The 18,371-nt window shown below is 35.8% G+C and overlaps 3 protein-coding genes and 1 long non-coding RNA gene across 11 annotated transcripts in view; 1 reads left to right on the top strand and 3 right to left on the bottom strand.

Annotated features, from left to right (window-relative positions):
• Hnf4 (Hepatocyte nuclear factor 4) overlaps nucleotides 1–7,468 on the bottom strand; it is a 31,089-nt gene extending 23,621 nt beyond the window's left edge. Inside the window, exons 1-2 of one of the 3 annotated variants that reach the window (XM_018001700.2) lie at nucleotides 6,306–7,468; nucleotides 2,211–2,367 (exon numbers count right to left, since the gene is read on the bottom strand). In XM_018001700.2, coding sequence (XP_017857189.1) covers nucleotides 2,211–2,304 — 94 coding nt within the window. In that variant the 5' untranslated portion in view covers nucleotides 2,305–2,367; nucleotides 6,306–7,468. Of the gene's footprint in view, nucleotides 1–2,210; nucleotides 2,368–2,626; nucleotides 2,775–5,969; nucleotides 6,208–6,305 lie in introns of those variants that run through there. The other 2 variants (XM_089463869.1, XM_089463870.1) reach the window with 2 other exon arrangements.
• CatB (Catalase B) lies at nucleotides 3,607–5,950 on the bottom strand. The gene has a single exon (XM_018001703.2). It carries the CDS (start codon nucleotides 5,247–5,249, stop codon nucleotides 3,729–3,731), a length of 1,521 nt encoding a protein of 506 aa, XP_017857192.1. The 5' UTR covers nucleotides 5,250–5,950; the 3' UTR covers nucleotides 3,607–3,728.
• On the top strand, nucleotides 7,388–13,038 carry LOC149269854 (uncharacterized). Of its 2 annotated transcripts, none has more exons than XR_016269003.1 (2): nucleotides 7,388–7,524; nucleotides 9,469–13,038. It is a non-coding gene; the product is annotated as an uncharacterized LOC149269854 (long non-coding RNA). The 2 variants fall into 2 exon arrangements; XR_016269002.1 differs by having other exon boundaries at nucleotides 7,389–7,524; nucleotides 8,699–13,038.
• raw (NDT-like domain-containing protein raw) overlaps nucleotides 8,001–18,371 on the bottom strand; it is a 32,923-nt gene continuing 22,552 nt past the window's right edge. For 4 of the 5 annotated variants that reach the window (XM_089463861.1, XM_089463859.1, XM_089463858.1 and 1 more), the window contains 8 exons: nucleotides 12,931–13,037; nucleotides 12,740–12,851; nucleotides 12,298–12,667; nucleotides 12,013–12,227; nucleotides 11,787–11,945; nucleotides 10,499–10,869; nucleotides 9,454–10,427; nucleotides 8,001–8,850 (listed from right to left, as the gene is read on the bottom strand). In XM_089463861.1, the coding sequence (XP_089319987.1) occupies nucleotides 8,695–8,850; nucleotides 9,454–10,427; nucleotides 10,499–10,869; nucleotides 11,787–11,945; nucleotides 12,013–12,227; nucleotides 12,298–12,667; nucleotides 12,740–12,851; nucleotides 12,931–13,037 (2,464 nt within the window). In that variant the 3' untranslated portion in view covers nucleotides 8,001–8,694. Of the gene's footprint in view, nucleotides 8,851–9,453; nucleotides 10,428–10,498; nucleotides 10,870–11,786; nucleotides 11,946–12,012; nucleotides 12,228–12,297; nucleotides 12,668–12,739; nucleotides 12,852–12,930; nucleotides 13,038–14,042; nucleotides 14,201–18,371 lie in introns of those variants that run through there. The other variant, XM_089463860.1, reaches the window with a different exon arrangement.

The following is an 18,371-nucleotide window of genomic DNA, read 5'->3' on the forward strand; positions in this document are numbered from 1 at the left end:
CATTAAGTCAATAAGTATTATATCTTTATTGAGAAATCGCATTGAAAGTTATACGCGCAACTGTCTGTCAATGCTAAGTATACCGTTATATACTTATCTAAAGTTTCGGAATCATTTCAAGAACCCAAGACCAATTGCATTATTGTTTACCTTAATACAAATGTGACATAAGACGATTCCATTATCTCTATGATTAAATTAACGAGTGTCCGAAGCGGATATACAAAATAAAGGAGAAAAAATTCAACGAAAACTCGCTTAGGAGCAAACGATGTTGATATCGTGCAAGCATACACATATTTCATAAGCACGGAAATACTATCTAGATAACCTTTAAATTTTTTAATTATAATTATAAGCAGACCAATATTAAAAAAAAAAGAAAAAGAAAAACAAATAAATAAACTAAAAGAACAAGACCTTCATGAGAGTATGGCGGGGTAGCTAGAGAGCAGAATATATAAAATATTATTAAATCGGGGCAATGCACAAATCAATTGAGTTCGCGTCTACCCGATAACCTCCATAGAATAATATCAGCGCAGAGCTCCGTGTATATATGTATGTATGCATATATAGACATATAGGCATATAGACTATATGTGCTATGTAAATATATTAAGCTTTGGGTGGGTCAGGCAAATGTTTCAACTACTTGGCATGGGTTTTATTTTTTTTTTATTTAATTTTGTTTTTGTTTTTAGCTTTACTTCACTTTAGTTAACTTTACTTTACTCTATATTTTTTCGTATAATGCCTGATTTCAATGTTGAGCCGAGTGCGTTTCAGTTGAAAATTGTTTTTGTCATGTCAGCGGCGCGCTTAAAAAGGTGACACTACAGAACGAGCCCGGAGAGGGGCCTGTTCCGTCCACATCTGGCTAGCTAGCTAGCCCGCCTAGGCTGGCTATAAATATTCAACAATTAAATGCTGGGCTTATGTCTAGGGGCTTGAGCCCGGGCCACTTCAGATCGACAGCGACAGCGACTAGGTTTTTTTATTTTTTATTTTTGCACTAAGTTTTGTTTTTGTTTTCCTTTTCGTTGTTTTTGTTTTAAGTCGTATGTGTTTGCTATTGCGCATATTTAACCCTTTGGGGTTAAGTTAAACATTACGCTTACGTTTTATTTCGTTTTCATTTTGCGCGCCATTTTGCGATTTATTTTCAATGCTTAAATTGAATTTTTTCTTGTTCTTTTTCTTTTCAGTTCGTTGTTTTTAATTTTTTTGCCGACAGTAAAATTTTAAGCCGTCTTGTAATACTTGAAGTTAGCAATTTAGCTTATTTACTATTTATGTATAAAAATATAATTTTTTTTTGCTTGCAATTATTGGATCGTAAAACAGTTGCTTATATCACGACTAATCAATTTTTTAATCTGCTTACCCAACAACAAGTTCTTGCTAATCAATAAATAAATTATAAACATTTACAATGATTGCTCGTCCGGCTTATCAAGCCTCCATTCGCAAGCTGGTTTATCAAGGCTATCTCGCTTCTATTTATAAGACTCGCACCCACCTCCTCCTCTCACTCTCTCTCTCTCTCTCTATGTCTCTTCTAAATTACTCCTATATTGTTCTATGTGCTGCACTTCTCATATATAAAACGCAATTGGAGCGCATTATATATAGCTTTTGTTATTTTGCTATTTTATTTTGGCCAGGCACGTGCCATGTGTTAGGCAGGTGAAATTGCTAACCTGAACCTTAGAGTTTATGGCTTCTAAAATTTCGGAGTAACATAAATTATTTTCAAATTTGTGCAAGTCATTGCTAAGTAGTGAGCATACTTCAATATAACAAAAAGTTTTTTGAACATTTTTTGTTCGAAAAAATTCAAACATAATTTTAGTCTTATTCTCAGTTTATTATAATAACTTTAGAAGATTATTATACACTTTAATGTAATTAGAAATGAAAGTTTTACTGTATCAAAAGATCAAATATTATCAAAGTAAAAAAAATTAATAGAAAGAGTCTTTTATAGCTATTATCGAAGTCTTTCGGAGTAATCAATTAAATATTACATCTACTCAAGTCTCTATAGATTATCAAAAATGCCTTAAAGAAATCATTATGATTTAGGATTATGGCTCAAAAAGAATGTATATATTTATGATATGTTAACTTGATTAGATATCGAACCGATAGGAATCGGAATTGATGGCTAATAGTAATTAGATCATAATTTATATTAGGACACTCACCTGGCTCATTAATCTCCTGTTCCATTTGCTCCACTTTGTTAATTTCCATTAGCTGCTGTCCATCGGTAATTGTCAGATCTTGTGGGTGCTTCATAATAAACAAGTGTACGTTCTTATCAAAGATAATTCACAATCATGTGTGAGCCATGCTTAGCAACTGTAAACGAACGATAACGATAAGTGTTTAGTAGTATATATTATAGTTGAAGTAATTTAACATAGAAACTGTAATACAACTACTTCAACTATATTATACAGGTAAATGTGTCTTATATAGCTTTAATGGGTTTTCGATAAGCCGCAATAATATCTGCAATAAAATACCAAGTTAATACAAGTATGTGCTCGTTACATGCCCAGAGGTGAAAGGGAGTCTACATTTACGATCCCGTTAATATATATATTTATACATATACCCAGTAATATAATGGCTCTATCACCATTTCGAGTTGTCCATTTTTACGAGCAACTCATAAACCAAAGCAACTCTATGACACACCCCACGCGCAGAGCTTTTTTGTGACTCGTAGCGCCAAAATATCATTTGAAATAATAATCTACTCTGAGCGCCCGTTCAGATAAACAGTTGAAAAAATAAACTGACATCACACAAATGGCTTTCTTCATTTCTCTATCAGAAAAAATAAAATAAAAATAAACTAGAGAACAAAATATTTCAGGTTCAGCGATAGGAAATTTGTGATTATTATTTCTTGGCCATAAATGTTTGATAAGCCAATGGCAGCTATATACGAGGTCCTAACTATCAAAGCGAGGGGGCCTTACCTCTAACTAATCTCCACGGCAACAAGTTTATATATTTTATGGATTTCAGATCGTGCCGAAAACGTGACGCTAGCTTCCAATTAGATTAATAGGGTTTTGAATTGGGGATTTCAAATGGGAATTTCTATATACAAAAAAATAATGTTATAGATAAATAATGCTAATAGAATAATATACGAATTTATTATATATTCCTTCACTACTCTATTTTTTACAGACAATATTATAAGCCCATTATGGTCTATAGCTATGGCATACTAGAGAAAATATTGGGAATAGAATTGTGTACATATTACAAATATGGGATACGTTATGATATTGTCATAAATATGAAAATTGAGATAGCTGGGAATACGGTTAAAATGGATGCATATGATATACTTGGAACTGTTATCGATATGATCGCCAACCTTAAAAACACTGTAGCCATTTAATTGTCAATGATATCGTCTATAAGCTGTTCCAAATAGCTATATACAATTTATTTTGCAGTAATAAGTATATATTAAATATATCCAAAGGAACATTCCTACCGCAGAAACAACTATGCTGTAACGATCACATTTGATCCCATTCTTATATAAATGTGAATTCATTCATATGCAAAATATCGTTTTAACAAAAAATATTAATTCTTATTTTTAATTTAGTATTTGTTCTTAACATTTAACAACGCTAAAATTTGAATATATTTTTTTTTATCAAATGTTACAATCATCAAAATTGGAGCAACTAGAACTTCGATATCTTGGCTGTATTCAGAGCCTCGGTCATAAGTCGTCCAAAGTCGGCATGGATCATGGTAAAGAGCTTAACAGCGCGTTCCTGCAGGAATTGACTGGCATCCGCTAGATGTTCCGAAATGTTGCGAACCAGGCGCTTACGGCCGCAATTGTCCAGGGTATAGGTCCAGAAATCGGTGGCTTGACTGAAGTTATCTTCCGTATCGCCACTCATATAGCGATAGACATCGCCCGAAACGGGACAGCAGGTCTGTAGGGCAAGAGCCCGAGAACTCTCCTTGGGTCCACAAAAGGAGTTGGGGAAATAGTTGGGTGCACCATCCTGATTGTCATTCACAGTCATAGCGCCGTCACGCTGGAAGTTCTTGACATTCACACGATACGGACAGTTAACAGGGATCTGCATATAGTTGACACCCAGGCGATATCTCTGTGTATCGCCATAAGCGAACAGACGACCCTGAAGCATTTTATCCGGCGACGGCTCAATGCCGGGCACCATATGAGCCGGACTAAAGGCCAACTGCTCGACTTCCGTGAAGTAATTGGTGGGGTTACGATCCAAGACCAATCTGCCAACGGGCAACAAGGGATACTCCTTTTGGGGCCACACTTTGGTCACATCAAAAGGGTTGAATTTGCACTTTCTGGCCTCCTCGTTGAGCATCACCTGAATGAACAGACTCCAGCTAGGATAGTTACCCTTCTTGATGGCATTATACAGATCACGTATGGAATAGTCTGGATCATGAGCGGCCAACTCTGCGCAACGACGTGCATCCAAATTCTTAATACCCTGATCTGTCTTCATGTGGAACTTAACATAGAAAGTTTCTCCACTTGGATTTACCATGCGGTAGGTATGGGCGCCATAGCCGTGCATATGCCGATAGCCATCGGGCGTGCCCCGATCACTGAAATACATGAGCAGAGCGTGCATTGTCTCCGCTCGCAGAGACATAAAGTCCCAGAACATGTCCGGATCCCGGAGATGTGTCTGTGGATTACGTTTCTGGGCATGCACCAGACTGGGAAAGAGCGAGGGATCACGCACATAGTACACGGGCATATTGCAGCCCACCAAATCCCAGATGCCATCTTCCGTATAGAACTTGATCGCAAATCCTCGCTGCTCTCGCACCGTATCCGCCGATCCATTTTCGCCACAGGCCACCGAGAATCGCATGGCAATCGCTGTGCGTTTCTTGACACGATCAAATACCGACGCAGCACAGAATTTGGTTATATCATGGGTGCATTCGAAGTATCCAAAAGCTCCGGCGCCTTTGGCATAGGCCACACGCTCTGGTATACGTTCCGTATCGAAATGCGACAGCTCGTCAAGGAAAATGAAGTCCTGCAACAGAGCAGGACCCCGTGGCCCAACCGTCATAATGGCATCCTTGACACCAACGGGAATACCACTCGCTGTGGTGCACTCCGTGGGTGGTTCTGAGTCTTTGTTCTTGTAGTCGATCAACTGATTGGAGGCCGGATCACGTGAACACATTTTGAATTTCGCTTAAACCGTTTCAAATGGTATATATATATGTGCAATATATAAAGAGAGATTGGAAACTATTTCAACTTCAAGAAATTTGGAAATCTGAAGCGAACTTTATGCATTAACTGAACGAGTGAATAATATTGTTTAAAGGAGTTTTGAAGTTCAGTTCAAAGCATTTTCAATTGGAAGGAGAAAACTCAGGGTTTTTTTTAAATAAATTATTTCTTTAATTCTATTCTTCTATTATAGATATTTCAACACTTATATAGTCAATTCGGAATATCTTCCTTAACACTACACTATCTAATCTATTTGGAATGGCTCAATGTATTCACTAGGTAAGACATTTCAACTGTTCATGAATCATGATATCTATTTTGAATTGATGATTTCGTTCACTTGTATAGCTTATGAACGACAATTCCCATCACTAGTTCAGTGAGCTCAGCACTTCTTGATTGATGCATATTTTGTAGTTTATAAGCAATTCATATTGGACAGATATTGAACGGCTCGATCATGATCTATTTGCTCATGAGCAGTTGAATGGTTTAATAGAGATCATGATTCCGAAACAAATCTAAACATATCCTTCGCTGATCACTCGCAAAAAATGCTCTAGTTCAATTTAATGAACCGCTCAATCGAACAATTTGCATTCCGCATATTTCTTTCTACCCATTTATATATTAACTATACAACAAAATATATGTGTGTATATACCACATTTATAAAAGATCACATCGCAATTGGCTCTCTCCTATAACCTTATGACTAGCTCATCTAGTATGGCAATTATCTATCGGCTAGATTTTCGACGCATGCAAAGCTCTGTTTGCACGCGACACACGTGTCCATGGTTGAATGGCAGTCAATATACTAAGTATGACTAAAAGCTTGAATAGCTGAAATGTTAAGCAAATAGGCAAACACACACAAATTCAGAAGCACGAGTGTGTGTGTGTGTCTTTAAGTGCACACACACATGGATATATGCATGTCTTATATGCACTCACTTACTAACACACACATGGTTGCATATGACATATGGAAACTTACTTGAAAGCTCGCCGTTGGAAGTAGCTATCGTTGCTGATGTGTTGTTGTGTTGCTGCTGTTACTGGTATGCAGTTACTTTTGTTTTTGCTGTTGCTTTTGGTTTTTATCAGACGCTGCCGCTGCTGTTATGGCTGTTGACTCTAGTTGACCGCATGAATGAAAGCGAAGCAGAGCGCAGAGCATACGACAGAACGAACGGAGAACGGAGACGCGCGTCACACACTTGTTGATTTCCTTCCTATTTGTGCTTTTTGCATGGTTCGTCTTTATAATTGAAAGCTGATGTTTTTATGTTTTTTTTCTTCTCTTTTTTGGCACTCAAATCGTATTTTACACGGTTGCACACCTCTTCGCCTGCTTCTTATTGCTATTTCTTTGTTTTGCTTTGGCTCTTTTCTTATTATTATTTTTTTTATTACTGTTGCACTTAAGCGGCTTTTCGCTGCGCTACTGTTGTTATTATTATTGTTGTTGTTATATAGATGAGTGTGTATGTTTCTTTCTGTGCGCCAATTAAAGACGTAACGGCGAACACTTGGACATTAAAATGAATTTATTTTATTTTCAGCTGCGCCACTGTTGCTGCATATTCATTTATATCAATCAAAAGCGATATATTTATATGTATATTTGTTGTTATTATTGTTTTTGTTTTTGGTCGTTTTCAGTGCGAAGTCGTCACTTGAACTCAACTACGGCTTCTGTCTGCAACGGTCGCCAGCGACGGCAGCGCCAGCAGCAACAAGTCCCTTCGTACAGAGAGTGAGCGAGAGTGTGAGTACGAGAGAGCGGTATGCAGTTATCACTCCATTGCTCAGTGTGCCTCTCTTTTCTTTGGCACGCTCGCGTCTACACTTACACAGCTGCTTTACTCACACACACATGCACACAGACGGCGCTGTTGCTGTTACGTATTTGTTTTTGCAAAAATCAAACAATAAATTTTTGTGTTGTTCACTTGCTATTTTAAAATACATGTCAGAATTGCATAAAACACGCGTGCTTAATTGTTTTTATTTTTACACCAATATTTTACACACTTTGCATTATTTTTGGAGCGGGGGCCTGTGCCGCTGGCAGCGAGTTGACTGAACCCACACGCTCATACAAATACACACAGTCGAGCTAGACGAGGGCACAGTACGTACCACAGACGAATACGAGCAATAGGCGACTGAAAATCAAAGTGGCAAAAATCAACGGCATAGCGAATTAGTCGGTGAGTAAGGGAATGTGAAGAACGTAACTATTGGCAGACAAGCCAAACCAGATTCAAAGGGTTTATCGAAAACTACAACCAAAAATGTCAACTTTTTATGTTTACCGAGATTACAAAAAAAAAAAATAGCAACAAATCACAAATTTTAACAATATTTGCGGAGAGTGTAAGAATGTGGCATTCTCGCGCGCGCTCTCTTGCTCTCCCACTCTCTACACACTACTCATATTCTATATATGTGTGCGTGTGTCACTTGTCACGTCGCATAGTGCGCCGCACTGTGGGCGGCTGATCGAAAAGCGTGCTGCCAGCTGTTCCAAAAAGCTAATACAATAAATATCGATATGGTTGCAATCGATATCTGTGTTATGCTAGTAAATGTTATTTAACATAATGATCGCTTTCAAACAGCTGAAAAGTGTTTAAAATCCTTTCAACATTTTCTAATTTGAATTTTGGTGTTTTTATATAAAATATTATTGATGTTATGTTAGAAAAACTTGTTTATTGAGATATTTTTGCCTGCTAACTGGGTACAGTGGGCGACTAAATTAATATGATTTTTTTTTTAAGTATATGCATATATGGTTTAATGCTCACTAAATATTAAAATATATTTGAATTATTTACTTAAAGTTACGAATATTTTATAAGTGTATATCTGTATGCGTGTATGTATGTATATAATATTTACAGTTGTTCAGTTAATGCACATGAACACATGTACAATTATGGTATGTTAAATAAATAATAAATTAGTATAAAGCTGAATGCTTTTCTCTCATTTTGTTTTTGTTTTTGTTTTAAAATGCGCTTTCTGGGCGACGACATATTTCATTTACAGTTTTACAGGAATATTACGTATACGTAGCTATAATATATGTGTAAGTATAGTGGGGAAACAGTTATACGTAGTAAAGTTTAGTACAGATTTTTAACATTTTTGCATTTCAATTAAATTTAAGACACAATTGTTAAGAAAGTTTACTTTTTTTTTTTAGAGTAAGGCCATAAAATATAAAATAAAATTAAATAGAAAGTTACATAAATTGCACTAAGTATTATAAAATTTAGCTTAGATTTGTCACGTGCTGCAGAAGTGAAACACAGGTACGATTGATTTTCTCATTTCTTTATCATGTTTTTTTTTTTTTTTTTTTTTTTTTTTTTTTAGCTGCGATCTCTATTGTTATACGCTCGCACTTTAGCCACGGTGCACTCGAGCGCCGCCTGGATGTCATTGAAGACGGGCACGCCCTGCCGCTTGGCCAGATCTATTAAATACGAGCGACCGCGATTGTAGTCCTTGATGGCGGCCACAGTTAACTGTAAATAATCCAATTGGAATTTCAATTAGCAATTAGCTTTGAAAGGGAAAATCGCTAAAATATTTTATATCGTAGCATTAAATATAATTTTCTAAATATGTATATGAAAAACTTACTAGAAAAAATTAAATCTAAAAAAATCTATTTATCTATCTATTTATCTAAATCTGTTTACTAAATACTAACATTAAGAATTACCACTATTAAATTTCTAATTTAGTATAATTTACTTAATATCAAATTTTTAAAAATATATTAAGAACATTTAAGATTTCATATTTCCACCTAAGAAGTGAATATTTTTAGAAAATAAAATTGAGCAATTTATAATAATAAATATAATAATATATTATAGTTAATATAATAAAATTTCCTTAACTTAATAAATCTACATAAATAATTATAGAATTTTACATATTTATCAAGTAAAGATACTTATATTTATTTTATAAACTCTCTCTTGAGTCTAGCTTTTCCCAAACGTAGCACAAGTATAAATATATATACTATAGACAAATATAGCTCATCCTCATCCTTTATCATTAATAAAAACCTAATCATCGTCGACTGATATATATATGTATTTTGATTCTTCTCTTACCTTTTCACCGCCCAGGACACAATCATCGGGCAGCATTTGCACGGCGAGCACAACGTTGTACATGAGTCCGATGCAGTGGGCGGCCAGCGTCATGGGTGCCAGCGAGCGCGTCTCGTTCGTGATGACAAAGAGCAGCACGCGGCTGGAGTCGAGCAGAGCGGGATTGTAGAGACTCTGGCGCACAGCCACCGGCGGCAGCGACCAGCTGAGCGACTCCTCGGCCACCGTCAGCTCCTCCTGTTCCTCCAGCTGCAGCTGATTGCCGCGACACTTTCGACGCGTGCGCACAAAGGAGCGCTGCTGCTGCTGCTGCTGCTGCTGATCCTGCGTAGCGGACATGGGCGGCGTCTTCGATTGCTCTTCCTGCTGTGTGGGCAACTGCTGAATGCTCTCGTGCAGTGCGGGCGTGTGGAAGGTCACGTTCTGGGCCTGCAGATAGGGAACGGCCAGCTCTTGGCGCCATTTGGTGCGCAGCACACAGCTGCCGCCCAAATAGACATCGCGCAGATCAAAGCCAGAGCAGCAGAGAGCATCGCCGGCGCTGGCTATGGAGCTGCTGCTGGAGAACACCGAATCATTGGAATCGCTCTCCTCCTCCTCCGTTGTATGCTGATTAATGCTGCTGCTGCTGCAGTTGCTGTTCGCGTTGTTGGCATTGCTGTTGTTGTTGCTGTTACTGTTGCTGTTGACAGCCATAAACGGTTTGGTCTCTATCGTTTTGGTTGTGATTATTTCAGTTGTCTCTATCGATTCCACATTCAGCATGATGTGTGGCTGCAGTTTTTTACCTACGGACGCGCCCAGCGGCTGCGGCGACGACGTGCCGCTGTCCCGACTGCGGCTCAACTGCTCGAACAAACTCTGCCGCTCCAGATCGTGGCCGATGCCGCTGCTGCTATTCGATGGGACGCTGGCATTGCTCGACGTGCGCGATATATTTTTGCTGGCAGCATAATAGATGTCCACATCAGGCGCTGCAAGGCAAGGGAAATAGAGTCTTGGTTTAGTCATGTCTCGAGAGACTGCTGCAACTCTTCCAGCTTACCGTTTGTAAAGTAGACCTGCGGCGGCGGTACGTTCGTTCCCTTGATGGGCGATATGCAGCCGCTTTCGTGGATCTCCTGCTGCAGCACTGAGAGATAAGCGGAGATCACACAGAATAGATCGAAATCGATGAGCTCCTGGCAGCTTCTCTGATGGGGCTGTTGCTCCTCTTCCAACTGCTGCTCGCCCGCCTTTGTACTTTGTGTTTGCAATAGTTTCAATGATTCGCGTTGATTGATTATTATCTTATTCAGATTATCTAAATTAACTAAACTCTGAGCATAGCCTAAAAATAAGAGAGCACGTTTGCACTGTTCCACAGTGAGTAGTTCGCTTTGGGGACTAACGCGATCAAAAGCGCCGCGTACGGTACTAGAAATATAGAAGCAATACAGTTATATTAGATATATATATTACGACAATAAATACTTGACTTACGACAATATATATGTATATTGAATGAAAGAGGCGGCTTTTTGGAATACTCTTTAAGTAGCTTTGTATGCCTATTCTCTTTAGATCTTTATATTGATAGAGAGAGGCTATTTAGATTACCCCTTATAGCAAGTTAACACTATATTTTCTTGTCTCAACACCTAGACAGTTTTTAGGAGCAATGCTCTCAGTCTAAGAACCTTTTTACGTATTTGCTACAAAATATTTATTCCTCTCAACAATAACATCTGCTGAGAGAACTGATTCTCTCTCTTTCCCATTTCTTCACTCACATCTCTTACTTTACATCACCTATCAATCACCAGCCACCTTGCATCTTTTATCTCTCTCCCATCGCTAATCTGTTTTTACTGATATCTCATTTTCATCTCGAGTCGTCCAGCTCTTATCTCATATTACATCAAACACCTCACATGTTTTATTTCTCATCTGCCGTCTCTCACATTTTATATTTTATATATTATGTCCCATATTAAAAATACCATATTTCATATGCCATACACAATCTCTATGGTTTATTCCTCATCCGTCATGTTATATACTCTCTACAACCCATCTACTACGTTCTTCATTCCATATTCCATATACTATATTCCATCGCTTCTCCCCATATTTCATATTCTACTTTCCATTCTCCTCGCTCTCATCCTATATCCCATTTCCCATATTCCATATGCTGTAAGCCATATAATTTTCCTCACTTCACAGTTCCTATCTTATGTCTCTCATCTGCCATTTTAAATCATTCTATATTTCATATTGCATATTTCCTCACATCTCCCATCTTCTATATATCCCATTCCACCTCTCATCTTGCTTATATTAATACTCACTCTAATATAGAAGATATTTTGGACGGTGGATCTCTGATGCCAGATAAGATATCCTTGGTGCGCTGCAGTCCAGATGGTATATTATCCAGCACTGGCAGACCGCGACGGGAGACCAGCTCCTTAAGTATCATTTGATTGCGACTTAAATCGAGGTATTCTCTATAAAACGGAAAAGCCAAATTAATATTTATATACAAATACAGAAATAGGTTTCCAGTTAACATACTGATGCGAAATAGGCTCGTGCAGGATATTCTGATTTGGTTTATAGGGATGCAAAACCAACACCAGCTGCTTGCAGTTTTGACCCGCGATGTGTGCCGCCTCGATGGCACCAGCAGATGCGCGTGTTTCCGAATCCATAACAAAGAATAATACGCGTGCCTTTTCCTTGGCTCGATGCTCCAGTTCGATGAGATCGGGCGTCCAATCGGATACTTGCTGTTGATCGGATTAAATGATATAGTTAATTAGGATATTCCATTGGATGTATTGATATGGATATACTTACAGGATTATAGAATGAAATGCCGAGCTCCTTGAGTGCGGGTATTGCCACATCGGCTCGCCATGTCGTTGGATTGCAGGAGCCGCCGAGGAACACCTCGACGGGTTCATTGCTGGCATTCTTCTTCTTCTTGGTGTCGTCGACGCTGCTAAATGATTTTGTACTGCGCAGCTCTGTGGCATAGCTCTCCGATTTTTTATTGTAATGCTTAGAGGCAGGTGCTGTTGTGGTTGTTGTTGCAGTTGTTGTTGCTGTTGAATTTTGGGTATAATTGGAGCTATTCGCTGCTTGAGCAGCTTCGTCCTGCTGCTGCAGCAGAGAGCTGGAGAGTTGTTGGTATCTAACGTCAGTGAAGTTCGATAAGTTGGACGCGCTAAAAGAAAACAAAATAAATTATAATTAACAATTTATTGTCATTTCATTGCCAATTCACTTGAATGCTCACCGAAAGCGTTTCAGATCCGCAGCCAGCACACAAAATTGCCCGAACGTCAAGCCGTTTGTCTGGCCCCGGCCCTTGCGGGCCACCTTCTTGGCCGTTTGCAGCATTTCGCTAACTGTTTCAATAAAAATTTCAAATTAATATATATATTTTATAATTTTCTATAATTTTCCTTTGTTTTCTTTGACACTTACTCTGCTTTTGGCTGGGATGAAAGCTTAGCTCGTGGAAGAGCTCCTGCGTTCGCTCTTCGGGCACCACATTGCACCGCGCCTTTGCTCTCCAGGCATTCAGAATTTCTCTGTAAATATAATAAATAAAGAAAAATGATTGTTAAATATGTCATTTACTTGTTGTACGACTTAATTAACATGTAACTGTTACTTGCGTAGCCTAAATGTATTATTTCATAGCATATTTAACTTTCAGGTTATTTATTATCTACAGTTTCTTATTTAAATTATATATGGTATATTTCCTTTTTTTTTTTTGTTTAATGATAAATGGCCATTCCATTTCACATGTTCCATATTCCATATTTCATATTCCATCTCTCATTTTTCATCTCTCAACTCCCATCTGACATCTGTGACCTCTTATTATTTATCTCTCCTTTCAACTTGCTGTCATCCCATTTTATACCCTTCTCCGCAATTCTCACGAATACCGTTTTCAGATTATAATTTGAGTGAAATATATGAGAATAATATGGATTTTATTAAATCTAATTGATTATATAAATATTGTATTATGTGAATGACAAATGATGACTAATAGGCATTATAAATTCTGATTATTTATTATAAAATTTACAATAAATATTCCTGGTTAATTACTCGGCAACACTTTAAATCATTCAAGTCAATGCAGGAACGCCATAAAATAAAAACGAAAACAAAGCCAACTACCTGTCTTAACAAATGCTTTACGCCACTTTCCTTATATGTAAATGGCAATAGCAATGAACCAAGCGAAGGACACGCCATAACAAGCCTATAAAAAACCACAACAACAACAGCCACAACTTTTGTAAACAGAACTAAGAAAAGCAAAACAAAATATATATACATTTTTTTATAGTAAAACATGGTTAGCTATAAATGTTCTCAAGCGATTTCCAATTGGAATCGGATGCGAGGCACGTTCCATGTTTTGAGAACACCAAAACGAGTCAAAAAGCGAGTCATGCTAAGAATTTAAGTGCCCAAAAAAAAAAAAAAAAAAAAAAAAAAAAAAAAAAAAAAAACAGAGCCATACATGACAAAAAATGAGCGAAAATAAAATGATGTGAAAAATTGTATTTTACGCTATTTGTGCTGTGGCAGCTGCTGTGGCAGCCTCCGGCATGGCAATTGCGGCGTTTGCTTCCGTATTTCCTTTTGCTACAAATTGGCAGCTAGTCAGCAGCGGCAGCAACAACAACAATAATAGCAGTAGCAATCGCGATGAACACAATGGGAATTGCATCATTTGTGCAGCGAGCTGTGTTCAAGAAATAATTTGTTTATTGCAAATATTGCGCATACGTAGCGTGTGCCAGAGAACAAGAGAACAAAAAAAAAAAAAAAAGGGAAATTATCATATATGGCATATGCATATACATGTATTGTATATATATATGCTCGATGTATATGTGTATGTTTATAGAGCTGATATTGTAGGCGCTCATAGGCAATTCAAACTGGGCAAATAATATTTCGCGACGCAGTTACTTGATTTCCATTTCATTTTGAAATATTTTTTTATACACACATGCACTCACACACACATACACAGAGCTGTGTGTATAATATGTTTTGTTTAATAATACATTTTGTTTTCGTTAAATGGAAAACGCAAAAATGATATCATACACAATTTCAGTTGTAAAAAAAATAAAAACGAATTTCGTAAACAACACAAATATAAAATAAAAAATTTGTTAATTTTTGCTCAGTTTTTTTAGAGCAGTTGTAAAAATTTAAAATACATACAATATAAAATACAAGTTATTAAAGCTGAAGTTTTTAAGATTCAACAAAATATTGACACATTAGCACAATTAATTTTAATATACTATAATTTTTTGAAAATATAATAAAGTACACTTTAAATATTTTGAAATATTTAGGTTTTTTTTTTTTTTAGCTGTTTGTCTTTTGAGCTACGTTTGGCGACTAAATTTAATTTGTAATTTAATAAAATTCAATTTACATTTTTGTTCTCATTTTATTGCCCACTTTGGGCGTTTGAAATGCCCTTATCAACTGTCAATTAAGAGCAGCTCGAGAAGCTGACGTCAAGCCGGTGTGTGTGTATGTTTGATTTTTTTTTTCAATGTCGACCGTGGCAAATTTATGCACAAACAAATTAATAGCTAATTAAGCGGCTACATATACATATGAACATTCATAGACAATTTATGGGCGCCAGCTGATCAACTTTATAAGCTAATCAATTTCAAATGCAAGTACAGATGTCAGGAAACTTTTTTCACTATAACTTTTTAACTGCTGAAATATAGGCATAATCAGACTAATAGTGAAATCAATTCACTTGAAATACTATTGAAGAAAAGTTGTTAAAAAATGTTATACATTAACTCAAAAAAAAAAATGGGAAATAAAATAAAAAAATCAAATAAATATTTACGTAGCTTTGATTTTTTATATTATTTAAAAAATAAAACTAATAATAATAATTATACTAATTTTTATATTATATTTACTAATTATTTATTATTTACTATAAATTCACAAAATTAAAAAAAAAGAATACCAATTTAATGCAACTATTTTATTTTACTTTTTAATTTTTTAAATTTTAAAATACTTTGAATAAAATTGTAAAAATAAATAATTTTTTAATTAAATAAATGTTGAAGATAAAATAATACAATAAAATGTTTTTTTTTTAATTAAAATTTTCAAAAATAAAAGTATATAAATATTTCTCAAAAACAATATTAGGTTAATCTTTTATTATTGATCGTAAGTTTGATAAGTGAACAATAAAATTGTTTGCAAATTTTATGGCTGCTTCAATTTACTAATCTAGCTAATTTACAGCAGCCATAAAAGAAGTGTATTGATAATAATCACAGTTGAGTGCAATGTTCCGGGGTGAACATTTTAAAATAATAGATTTGGTCATTCATATAGAAATATTGATGCCTTGGGTTAAAATGATTTCATTTTGATTGATGAGTTCATATTTATAATTGCTTGTTGATAATATTATGTATGTTATATTATAAATAATTTTTTGTTATTTAATTGGTCAACAAAAGTTCATTTTTATTTAAAATAAAGTTTAAATTCTTTTTTAGAAATTAAAATGTATATACTTTTTTTAAAGTTATTTTTTTATATATTTAATAAAAACTAATGGGTATTTAAAATAAAGTTTAAAATTTTTTTTTAGAAACTTAAATAAATTATTTCAATTTATGTACTTTTTTTTTAAGTTACTATTTTATATATTTAAAATTTTTGGATATTAATTAAAAGTTTTGTAATTTTCTATATTTTTATTTATTGACTTCTTTTATAAAATTTTATTTCAAGAGATCTCATTAATTTATTATATTATCATATTATATCCTTTTAAATCTATTTTAGTGTTTATATAAGTTATTTTTACTTCTGACTTACACAAAGGCTTAAAAAAATAATACAAAAAATACATAACATGTTTTTAAACAAAATTATAAATGAAATAAATAAGGCCAGCTATTCAGGAACATTTGAAGAGAGCAGCCTAATCAGATTAGCTCATTTAAATACAAATTTAATGGAGCTTAATTAATTTATGTTTCAGAATCGTCGGCTATTTATTGTTGAGCTGTTGCGTAGCTAATACAAATTATATATACCCATTCAATTTATCTCTTTGTTTGGGCACACAAACTCGCATTAAATATCACGCCCAATTAGCAAATATGTTTCGCTCGCTTTTTCAGTTGTTTTTCGATAGATTTGCGCTACAGAGGCGTCAGCTTAGTGGGGTGACAACATTTTTTATGACCCAAACAAACTAGTCTGGTTGTTTGCGGCTACCCACACGGGCTAACAAAAAACAATTTACTATAGACTATGCTCAAAATTTGGTCAGCAAAAAAAAAAAAAAAAAAAAAAAAAAAAAAAAAAAAAGAAAAGAAAACAGCTGAGAATTGTGAATGCAAATGGGGATTATGTCATTGCCAAGAAACCGAACGGCAATAGACCAAATGGCAGCAGCAACGACAAGTGCAGGCTGTGGTCAAAACTTGTCTGCGGTCAGAGAGGGCGATAGAGAACGAGAGAGAGCGAGATGGCTAGCGGAATGCCAATTACATGACTGCATCAACATCAACAGCCGCAGCCCAGTCATATGTTGGCCAAGAAGATGGCACGCCCACACATGCACAACGGCGTAGGCCGGTAGGCGGGCAAGGGGTGGCCAAACGACTCTTGGCAGCGCTCAACTCAAGTGTTGGCTACACTAAATTTGGCATTTTAATGAGTTGGGCCAGCTCTATTTTTGGGGCGCATTTAGTCTGTGTCTCTCGATCTCCAACCCGATCTCGTTTTCGTTTGCCGCGTGGGCGTCGTCGTCGTCGTTGTTGTTTTTTTTTTTTTTTTTTGGCTGCAGATTGCGCCATCAGCATCTTTTGGTATTTCTTTGTGTGTATTTGTGTTTTGTTTTATGGCAAACAGACGCATCAAATTTTATGTTTTGTTTACATATAAGTCAGAGAAACACACGAAATACACGCATTGTTCAGATGTTGAAAGATTTCCGGCACAACGATTCCCCCCACTCAATGAGGAAGTGAGTGCAATTGCAGTGGAGTTAGTTCGAAAGCAGATGCTAAATCGTCTTGTGTATGCGCTGTATTTGTGAATGCTGAATGGGGTATGATAGACTGCCTTAAAATTCATATCCTATGAATTAATATATGGTTATGATTAAACATTTCTTTGCTGCCTTTTATTTATAAGGATTTTAAGAAAATATTTTGGTTTTTTAAATTTTCTAATCTTGTTATATTTCGTAACTATCATTAAAAAATGCTTTCTTACATATTTATAAAATTTTCCAAAAATGTCTAACAATTTTGAATATCCTGTAGTCAACAAGTCGGACTTCTTTCCTTATATAAATATTTATAATAAATATATATTTTTGCATACCCTATTTCTGAACTCCAGATTATCCGGTATATGCCTATTATTCCGATTATCCGTTACATGCTTTTGTAGCCCTAGTGCACTGCTATCGGGTATAGCAAATAATTTTCAATATCGAATATTTCTAGAATATTCCAACACCTATGATACCACGTACTTTCGTTAGCTATGCCGGCTACCGTGATTCACAACTTCGTGATGAAATTCTGTTCACAGTTCTAAGAACTTGACATGATGAGCCAATTTGCCGGGCCCCCATTGAGGTCGGTAAACAAGTTTTCTTAACTTCATCAACAGTTTTGTTTCTGTTGCTGTCTCTGCTTCTCTTTGATTGGGCTTTTAACTAAGGCCTTGCATTCATAAATAATCTACAGTGGGACAGAAATGCTTACAGCCACAAAATAAATAACCAATAAAATCAAGAGACAGAAAGAAGAGATAAATATTTATGAAATATGATTTGTAAACAAGGATTTGGATAAGAA

Source organism: Drosophila arizonae, chromosome 3 (assembly GCF_054131065.1).
Source record: "Drosophila arizonae isolate 15081-1271.41 chromosome 3, UAZ_ARI_1.0, whole genome shotgun sequence".
NCBI lineage: Eukaryota > Metazoa > Arthropoda > Insecta > Diptera > Drosophilidae > Drosophila > Drosophila arizonae.

Excerpts from the sequence above, each read along its gene's own strand:
- CatB (XM_018001703.2), bottom strand. The coding sequence starts at position 5,249 with ATGTGTTCACGTGATCCGGCCTCCAATCAGTTGATCGACTACAAGAAC.